Source organism: Phalacrocorax aristotelis, chromosome 1 (genome assembly GCF_949628215.1).
Source record: "Phalacrocorax aristotelis chromosome 1, bGulAri2.1, whole genome shotgun sequence".
Lineage (NCBI taxonomy): Eukaryota > Metazoa > Chordata > Aves > Suliformes > Phalacrocoracidae > Phalacrocorax > Phalacrocorax aristotelis.
The window spans coordinates 174657821-174667965 of NC_134276.1; the positions used below are offsets into that span (position 1 = coordinate 174657821).

General features: G+C 44.1%; 1 protein-coding gene across 1 annotated transcript; it reads right to left on the reverse strand.

Moving 5' to 3' along the window:
- Nucleotides 1-5058: 5058 nt before the first annotated feature.
- RPS16 (ribosomal protein S16) lies at nt 5059-8464 on the reverse strand. Its single transcript, XM_075080739.1, has 6 exons — nt 8366-8464; nt 8218-8273; nt 7413-7514; nt 6563-6659; nt 5391-5438; nt 5059-5256 (listed from the first exon to the last, which is right to left on the reverse strand). The coding sequence occupies exons 2-6, from the start codon at nt 8263-8265 to the stop codon at nt 5111-5113; spliced, it is 441 nt and encodes a 146-aa protein (XP_074936840.1). The 5' UTR covers nt 8266-8273; nt 8366-8464; the 3' UTR covers nt 5059-5110.
- Nucleotides 8465-10145: the final 1681 nt, after the last annotated feature.

Genomic DNA, 10145 nt, shown 5'->3' on the forward strand with positions numbered 1-10145 from the left:
TTTATTTTGCAAAGTGTGTCTTTTGCCTAACCCTCCACTCTTCCTAGGATGTGCTTTGTGAGACCCTCTGAGCATGCTACAGAAGGTGGGTTTGGACCAAAATAAAATTCAGAAGTTGAGGCAACTGAGTAGTTCTGATAAAAAGTTCACCCATCATTTCTTCTAGCCCTTTCCCTTCCCTGCTCCCCAGCTGGACTAGAAGAGAAGGCAAAGGAAAGCACTCCTCCAACCACAAAGACAAAACCCTCTGTCCACACCACAGCCAACAGTACTCATGCAGGTTTGGGATCACTGGTGACCCAAGGATACTTACTGCAAACTGATATACGTTCTAACACTACACTATGTTTGGACTATTTCTTAAGAATTATTTTTATTACTGTTGGATCTGAGAAGCTGACATTCACATAATTTGCATTTCAAGAGGTTTTTTGCTTTGTTTTTACTTCTGAGTAGGTATGGTCTGGTCCCATGGGCTGGCTGCTCATCTGCAGCTGCACTGCATATCCCAGCTTACAGAAGCAGAAGTGCGTTCCTGATCCAAATTAACACACTGATGTAGTCAGACTCACAGTCTGTGAACTATTATGTGGACACCTGTCTTACAGGAGGTGGCAGAGGCTACTCAACATTTCACCCTTTCATAAATGTACTGTTAGAGGATGACACCTTAGATTGCTCCAAACTGAGATGAACCCAAGCATTAGGGCTTCCAAATTCCATTATCAGTCTCCATGTTATCTTACTTTCAAGTTAAATCTGGATTAGAAACTGTTTCAAACTCTTCTGAGAAATCTGAGCTGGGATTCTTCCCTTCCTCGAGGCCATATTTCACATCATGCTTCACAAATAAATCTTTTCATTCATAAAAATGAGCTCTTTTGGTTTAACAAAAACTATAAAAAATAGCCCTTTTTTAAAACATTTTTTCTATAGCAAAATTGAGGGAATATTTGGTGCATGTTAGTATTTCACAATTGTTTAACTTCTAATATTTAAAAAGTAGGCCAAGCCTCATCAGCTGCAAAGGGACTTTGTAGGAGTTAGAGCAAGAGGTTTCATTAGGTGTGGGTAACTCTGCTCAAGGCAGGGTAGGAAACAGCACAGTCCCAAGCCCATGAAAGATCTGAGCTAATAAGGAAAAAGAATTATTCAGCCAAGTACACTGAACTGTAACTCAGAGGATTATATTACGAGAGAGATTTAAAAAATTAATGAAATTATAGCGAAGCAACACCACACATTATCTACACAAGTAGTATAGTTTGCACAGATTGGGACTTCTGAAAAAATTGAATGGAAAAAATGCATTAGAAAATAATCACTTTTGTAAGAGAATAAACACAGCACAGAACACACTGGTCCATAGTTAAAAAACATTAGCGTTACATTTTCAAGTTACAGGTTTTTCTTTTAAAAAAAAAAAATTTAAACATTTAAATGTTAATATATCTGTATATTACAGTTAAAATTAATTTGCCTCACATTTTCCAATATGGCACGTGAAAGGTCTTAAGTTTATATACAGGTTACACAGTTTACCAGGATTATAAACAATGGGTGAGAAAATAACCGGCTCCAGTGCCACAGGTACAAGGTTGCCCTGGTTTGGAACCAGATCCACTGTTGTCATTAACAAAACATGGTACTTTTTAAAGCTCACCCTCCAGCCTTCTACTGAACTGGTATTTCCAACAAAGAATTCAAGTGAGGCTGCATTTTCTTGCGTGCACCTGATCTTCCTAAGGATTAGCACCAGTGAAACTAATGAAAGAGCTGGACGATATGAAGTTAGGGGCGCTTCTTTTCCGAGAACCACCTCCACAGCTGCTCAAGAGCCTCGCCAGGGGCTTGGAGATTAAACTGTTACTATTCCTCTGTGGAAGTGTGTCTCTGGCCAGAGCGGATGCTCAATGGCAAGAGCTTGGTTGCCATCCCGGCAGAATCGGGGCACCAGGAAAGGAAATATTTATATGCACAGGTTTTCCCCTTATACCTTCAAACTTCACGGGAGTTATGCTTCCCCAGTGAAGTTAAGCCCTCTAGTGGGTGATCAGTAAGTAACCATTTGGAATAAAAATCTACAGCCACCCAGACAGACACCAGCTCGATTCCATGAACATTCCTCATTTAGAAACCAAGTCTGTGGGGATGACATCACTCTACAGGATTAATGGAACATTTTTATAGGCTCAGAGTTCAGTTCAGAAGCATTTTTATTATGCTAAGAGCCTTTTGGTTGAAGAAATGACAAGCAGATATCATCTCTGGATATATTAGTAGCAATGTGATTTTTATTTTCAGCCTTTCCATAAAAAAAAAAAACCACCAAAACAAAACCCCCTAATTGTTTCAAGCTGTTCTATGGGCAGGAAAACTGATACATCAGGTTTCCCTGTAACTGTGACATCTACCCTGAGGGTTACAGGAATCAGGTATCGCATCTCCCCCTGCCTCCCTGAGTTTCACACCACATCAACTTTGCGTCCTTTCTTTTTCCCTGCATCCAACTGCTCTAACAACTAGGCAAGAATCAGTTTTGGACAAGCCACGGCATAGGGTACGTATGTGCCAACTGGCAGGCCAGTACACATTTCCTAAGCAATGAGTGAGCCATTGCTTTTCACTCACCACACAAGCCAAACAACTAAAAGGCTTATTTTTTCCTCAGCTGAAGCTAATTAACATCTATCAAGACACCAGTTTTCACAAAACTCATAGGAATTCAAGTCATCAAATCTGAAGTTAGCCTGCATAGCATCTTTTCCTTAGAAAGCCAGGCTAGGAGGCAGAACATCAGAGTTTTCAGCAGCCCAAGAGTTAGAATAATTTGTGAGCAACTCTGCTACAAGGTGCAAACTCTGAGGAACTCACTGGACAAGGAACAGGTCAGATCTGAGCGTGCAAAAAAAGGGGGACTGAGGAAAGCAGACCATGCATCTTGCCAAAGAGACAGCAAGTGTCTGGAATAGAACACCTCATTCATTTAGTGTAAGACAAAAAATCCTGGTATGTAAATCAGCGAGAGAATGTACAACAGTCCCCTCCACTTCCATGGGAGTGTGAGGGGTTTGAACAGGAGTATTCTACTTCTATTCAGGTCATGTTATGCAGTATTTTGTGGCAGACACTGGCAGCTAAAATGGGAAAAGGATGGAGAATTCATTTTCAGAAGACATTTGTTCAAGCTGCACGTTTAACTCTTGAATAACTACACTTCAGTGAAGGTGCCTTAAATGTCTTTCTACAGAAAAAGTAAACATAATGAATACCAACACCTATAAAAAGCCATGAGCACCTATTTTCCTAAACTAGACTAAAAGGGCAAAATTATACCATTATTTCCAATTCCCCAATCCAACTCACAAAGGATGCCAGTTTAACCTTGTTTTGACCGAGTACACTGAAATGACCAACTATAGAACAAGTAGGAGTTAAAAATAGCACATTAATAGAAAGCCCAACAAGAATCTCAAGTACCAAGCTGCTCCTTTAACAATTTCAGTATTGGCATACAGGTATATGACACACAGAGATACCAGGTGTAGAGAGCAGTACAGCAGAAGCTAGGCTCTCAGTTGCTTCACCTCCAATGTTTCTTCCAGCTTGCCTCCGAACTGGTTTTCAAACAGAGGAAACTACAGTCCCAGGCTGTTCCCATGCCTGTTGGGTCAGCTCGTAGCCAAGGCCCCACTCAACTACTTGCAACTCTTCCAAGGGACAGAATTAGCCTTTCCAACAGCCTTTTGTTGGCCCATCCAGTCTCTTACTCAGAACTTCTTCATCCCCCTGAGATCACTTCTAGAAAGAAAATCTTCAGTTTCAATGGATGAGAAATTGGAACTTCTCCATTTCTTCTCGTGTTTGATACACACACACCCTAACTACATCTTTTGAGAATTACTACCGTATTTTCCACTCCAGGTTTTTCCCACTCACCTCCCTATGGCCTTTGAATTGCCTCACCTAGCTCATGACACAAGCAACTCTCTGGCTTCCAGAGGGATTTTTCTGGCATTTTTATAAAATCATTTAATGTTACATCCCTCTGTGCTTGTACTGTGTGAACACACGGTTGAAAGATGAGTAACTTAGACCGAATCTTGTTTGTAGCACAAATTCCTTTGTTTTACATTTAAAAAGTATTATTTTTTAAACAGAATATATATGTTTTGTTATCTAAATAAAGTTTCCTACATTTAGACATACTAATCCAGAAAACCCTGCCTCTATTATCTGGTATGGCGAGAGTTCAATAAACCTCCTTCCCCTGTCCCCATTGACAATGTAAACTTTAAATACTGACATCAGAACTGCTGCCTGAACACCCCCTTCAGCACTACGCCAAGGGCGTTACCCTCAAGGGGATACTTTCCTTGCCACTAACTACTAAGCAAGCACACACATGGACGATACTCATTGCCACATCATATTCCATAGTGGTGTTTGGAACTTTACTCCCAGTGTGGTATTTCAGGTTAACATATAAGGAAAACGGAAGTCCTCTGCACAAACTGCCAGCACTGTGAGAAAGGCAGAAAGATGTGAGCACTGCATTACGCTAGGGCAGCACGCTAAAATAAGTCACCTAGCACACGATATAGAAGTTACCAGCTGGGAGTCAGATCCACACTCTCGTGTGTTACGGACAAAACCTATAATCAGGCCGAGACATTTTCAGGTGGGAAGAACACGGGCGAGTCACATTGGTTCATAACACCATCAGGAGTGGCTGTCCAGGTACTGGGAAAGGTCTGCGTTCATTTAGATTTACCAGAAAGGCAAAGATTGAACTCTGCTTTTGTGAACTGCTACGGTGTTGCACGTACCCACAAAAAACAGGACAGAAGCTTTCTTTATGTTCTGACAACCATGCAAAGATCTCTGCTCCCAAGACCCTACCTATCTAGACTTCCTTACTGTGAAGGGATAAAAGAGAACTGCCAACAGCTCTCTGGTTTTACTTTAATCAGTTTGTGTCTCAATCTTATGTCAACACACAATAAAAAAAACTACTCTATTTACCCACATAGAAAAATGCAATTTAGAACCATGAAATTTATCAAATTCTCTTCATGTTTATTGACAGTCACATGACTGCAGGACAATTTTAACGGTAAGACTTCTGGTAGCGTGCACGAGCACCAGGTCCCCCAAATTTCTTGGATTCACAACGGCGAGGATCTGCAACCAGCAGAGTCCTGTCATACTGGATTAGAATATCCTTGATCTCTTTCTTGGAAGCTTCATCAACATCTGTTTAAAAAAAAAAAATCTTCAGTTTAAGAAGTTTCACATGGAACAAATCCATATTAACATTTTTTTGCACCAGAACTACCAGAAGCCATACGTTGGTGCTTAAGGCTAATGCAACAATCAAAACAACTTACATTTTTGATAGTAAGCCACCAGTGCTTTGGAAATAGCTTGACGGATAGCTGTTAAAAAAGATAATGGATCAGTGAGGAGTGCAAATATAGTTACAACTTAAAGACAAGTGCCAGTTACCTGAGAAACTTGCAGCCTTGTTTTCTGCCAAATTGTCCTTCCCCTCCTTAATCTCCCCTCCCACATATTCCACGTGACCTTTACTTTGGCAAGTCTGAAGGAATTTATGCCAAGAGGCCACCCACAGCTCACTCATTAATTCGGCAATTGCCAGCTAGCCAAGGAACTAACTGTACAAGGGCAGTCCCGTTCACCTTCTCTTCAGAGCACAAACATAGGTTTATCATCAACCTACAAGCAGTCGACTTGCAAAATCCTTAGAAACACAACCCTCTGAAATGTCTATACTTGTCAACAAGGATAAAACTAATCAGTGTGTTCAAAGACTAAGGAGGCAGAAGGGACAACAAGACGTTACGAGCAGTTCATCCAGCACACCTCAATAAAACAAGCCTGTAGCACACTCACACAGCGATCAGAACCCAAACCAGGAGCATGGGCGTAACTGTAAGATTTTGTTAGGCTGTTACCTGTCAGAACATTAAGGTCAGCGCTTTGGGGAAAATCTGAATTTTCTGGAAAAATGATTGAGACTGAAACGTGTCCCTGCTCTTCACACAGCTTCAGCTGCACTCCACTAGCCTACACCCAAGCCATAACAGCAAAACAAATCTGTCATTTGTAAAGAGCAGCTCTATCAACAGCTAATCAAGTACATTCTCAGTCTGCTCAGCAAGGGAAAAAACTACCCAGCTTTGCAGGTGGACTGAAAGATGCTTCTGAACAACAGGGAAACGTACAGCTAAATGTAAAGTTTCAATGGTAAATCCCCTTTTCCCCTCCCAAAATCTTTTTTCTCAGCTGCACTTCAACTGTCCTGTCACACAGCAAGATGCAAAGATCGTTTCCTTGCATTTCCTCAGAATTTCATCAATTTACTTCACTCATCTCACTCTAGATGTTGCATCTCTGCATGTAAAATATAACCAGTAATCCCTTAATAATAAGAAACAGAATATGGAGATGCGCAGTGTTACTATTCTAAACCCAAGCCTCTTCAATATGTGGCTTGACTTGTTCTGGTCCACAGCTAAGGCCCCACACACAACCATACCGTAGATTTGTGCTACGTGGCCACCACCCTTTACACGGACTCTGATGTCAACGCCAGCAAACCGTTCCTTCCCCAGGAGGAGGACAGGTTCAAGCAGCTGAGAAACAAAACACAGTAAGAAAATTCATTTGTGGTCAGAAACAACAAGGATTAGAGCTTGTAGTAGGTTTATCAAACGTTCTGAAAAATGGACCCTTGATTTTACAAGCACACACCCAAGTTCAGCACACCTCTTGCAGAGTTCTTTGACATCTACTAGCACTGTTGTAAAATAAGCTTACTGAAGTCTTAAATTTTTTTTTTTAAGTTTCAAAAATCTTAATAGCAAAGTATATGTACACGGGAATTAAGAACAAGGGGATAGTTTAAGTAGAATGTAGTAATTACATCTGCACTAGAAAAATATATCAAGTTATTAAAATTGAAGATGTGAAGTAATTTGTGGGCAGTTTTCTCCACTATTTATTACACTTTACATTTCTCTAGTCCGTTTTAGATTCTCATAGCAATGTTCAAACAGCTACTGTATTAAGTCCTTAATCATCTTTTAAAAAGAAGGGGTTTACATCACCCATTTCAATATCAAAGATTGATGTGAAGTGCAAAATACTTTGTTACATTAATATACGTTAATCCAATTATGCAAAAATCCCACCTCTTCCAACAAGAAGATCACAAAAAGAGTTTTCTGAACTTTCACAACAGCAACTACATTTCAAGTGATCAGGTAACACACAACCAAAAATTTAGTACTGTCGATAAGGCAAGCAGCTCTCCACCGCCAAGCAATTATACATATACGGGTATTTTAATACCCAAGAGTGGTGGGGGAGGCTCAGTGGATGCTTACTTTATACTGCAGAGTTCGGGGCTCAATCATTTCCAGAGGTCTTCCATTCACTTTAATGAGGCCATTTCCTCTCTTGCAGTGGGCAACGGCAGTTGCTGTTTTCTAAAAATCCAAACATTTGTTATTGCAGATCCTCATTTTTGAACTAGTGAATTTCTATTTAACAGTCTAAAAAACTTAAGTTTTAAGCCCAAGATTAACATCTCGCACTGAACAAAGCCATACCATTCCTTACATTCCGCGGTATTCAATCAAGATATTAAGGCGCTGCCTTAATAAAATTACATTTATAGTTATAAATGCTACAGAGCTATAACATTTAGTTATAAGTAACATAAAGACACGCTCTCCATTCTGCAACACAGTATTTTTGTGGGTCGTTGCTCGCAAGAGCCTGTTACCTAGCATTATTCGAGCCACTGGATCCCAACAGCGCCAACTTTATCCTCCCACCGCCGCCTGGTAACGTGGCTCTGGGCCACCGGCGGTGATGCCCCGGGCCCGGCGGCCTGGGGAGGGCAGCGGCAGCCGCTCCCGGCAGATAGCAAGCAGGCAGAGCTCCCACCCGGAGGCCCGGGCCCGCTCCCCAGGGCAGCACACCTCCCCCCGCCCCCTGGCAGCCCCACCACCGGCGAGCGGGACGGCTACACGTGGGCCGCGGGGCAGGCCCCGCCGCCGGCCTCCCCGCCCGCCAGCCCCGCCGCTCGGCCCCGGCCCGGCCCCACCGCCGCACCCGTAGCGGGGCCAGGGGGCGCCGGGCGCGGCGCGTCCTGAGGGCTAGCGGGCGGCAGCGGCCCGGCCTCACCTTCCGCCCGAAAACCTGGACGCTCTGCAGGGGACCCTTGGCCGGCATGACTGCTCCTGCAAGAGAGAGGGAGGCGGCATTAGCGCGGCGGGGGTTGGGGGAGTGTACAGAAAGAGAAGGCGGTTGGACCGGAGCCCCATGCACTCACCCTCCCTCGGCTGCGGCACCGGGAAAAGGCCGAACGGGGCTTCCCACCCTCTCCTCAGGGGCAGCCGGGCCGCAAAGCGCAACGCCGTCTTCCGGCAGTACGACAGAGCGCCCGGCCACACCGCCCCTTTCCTCCCCTGGCCGGCCGCGCTTTGCGGCAGCCTGGAGCTGGGCGGGAACCTGCCGTTCGTCGCCGCCAACCACAGACTTTCCGCGCCGAGCTCCGCAGCCGGCCGGAGGGCCTTGGCAGGCGCTGGGGTCTGTTAAATGGGGCGCATGTAGAATATCTCACTTTATCCTTTTGATGTGAAGGGCGGGAGCCCCATTAGGTTCTGTCAGCGCTGGGCAGGCGCCATCCCCCTTCCCTGAAGCCAGCGTCTGTCACCCGCGGCTCGTACAGCTGCCCTAAAGCTGCTGCTGCCGCCGCCTTTGAGCCTGCCGGTGCGGCCCCGCCGGCGGGACGGGGGTCTCCCTTCCCCCGGCCCCGGAGGGGTCGCGGGCGCCCCCCGGCGGAGGCCGAGCCGCGGGCAGGTGAGGGGCGCGGCGGTCCGGGAGGAGCAGGGCCCGTCCTCGGTGGGTGAGGTGGGGACGGGGGAGCTCACCCGCTGCCTGGGAACGCGTTACAGCAGCCCGAAGGACTTCTTGAGAGGGACGGGGAGGATGCGCAGCCTGCCGGGGAGAGGTTTTTTTTCTCGAGTTACCGACGGAACACTTAGTGCTGACACCATAGTGTACCGTATCTTAAGTGTCCCGGCCACAAGCAGGACCCAGCTGGGCTTCTGCTGTAAAGAGAGCAAAATTATACCTCCCCCGGAAGGCTTTCAGGCACTCTTTGTACCTCCTTGAGGTGCAGCAGTATGAACGACATAGCTTTGTTTAGTTTTAAAGTTTGGTAAACTGCTGGAGAAGATGAAGCGTGAAAGCTTGTATTCCTAGCATCGAACACAGGCATGTTCAGGCAATGCTTTACACCCACTTAAATGGTCAGGGACCGTTACGTTTAAGATCAAGCCAAGGAGTTCTTAGATTCAGGGTATCCATGGAGCACCATCAATTTGAGCTTTTATCTCTGTTTTCATTCTTTAATGTCTGTCATAAAACATGGAATTTAAGTCACTTTCAGGCTGAAAATATTTTACTTCTAAGGCTTGGCATTCAGAATGTGAAATTTTCCAGAAGGACAAAAGCAGAATCTATCAATGAAACAAGGTCACGTTTCTTAGGTATTTTAAATGACACATATTTAAATGATCATGATTAATTAGAAAGTTGACTGCTCAAATGAAACAATCAGTTCCTTTGTCTTTGGACGGGATTTTAAATACTGAACATTAGTCATCAGTCATGTGAGGATTTAAACAAGCACTTAGCTTTATGCAATTTGAGTGATTAGTTCTATTCAAGTGAATAGCACTGTGCAGAGCACGTAAGATTTAACAGATCTCAAACCCCAAGTTGTACAAAGCTTTTACATGTGACCCAAAAAGTGATTTTTTTTTTTTTAAGGCTGTTTCCTAAGGAACAGCGTTTATGCAGCCACACATGTCTATCATCCACTCTTTCCCCATCACTGGGGGAAGGGGGATGGTCACTGGCTTGTTGGCCAATTTCAGTTAGTTTTTACAGAAGAATGGAAATTTCAGGACCAATTTAGGTTGTACATATTTGGTGAAAATAGGTAGTTCTTTTTAAGAGAGATCTTTTACTTGCATAATGAAAGCACCTGCAGGAGCTGAAATATTAGATGTTACAAAACCTTTATTAGATGAAAAAGAGAAAAC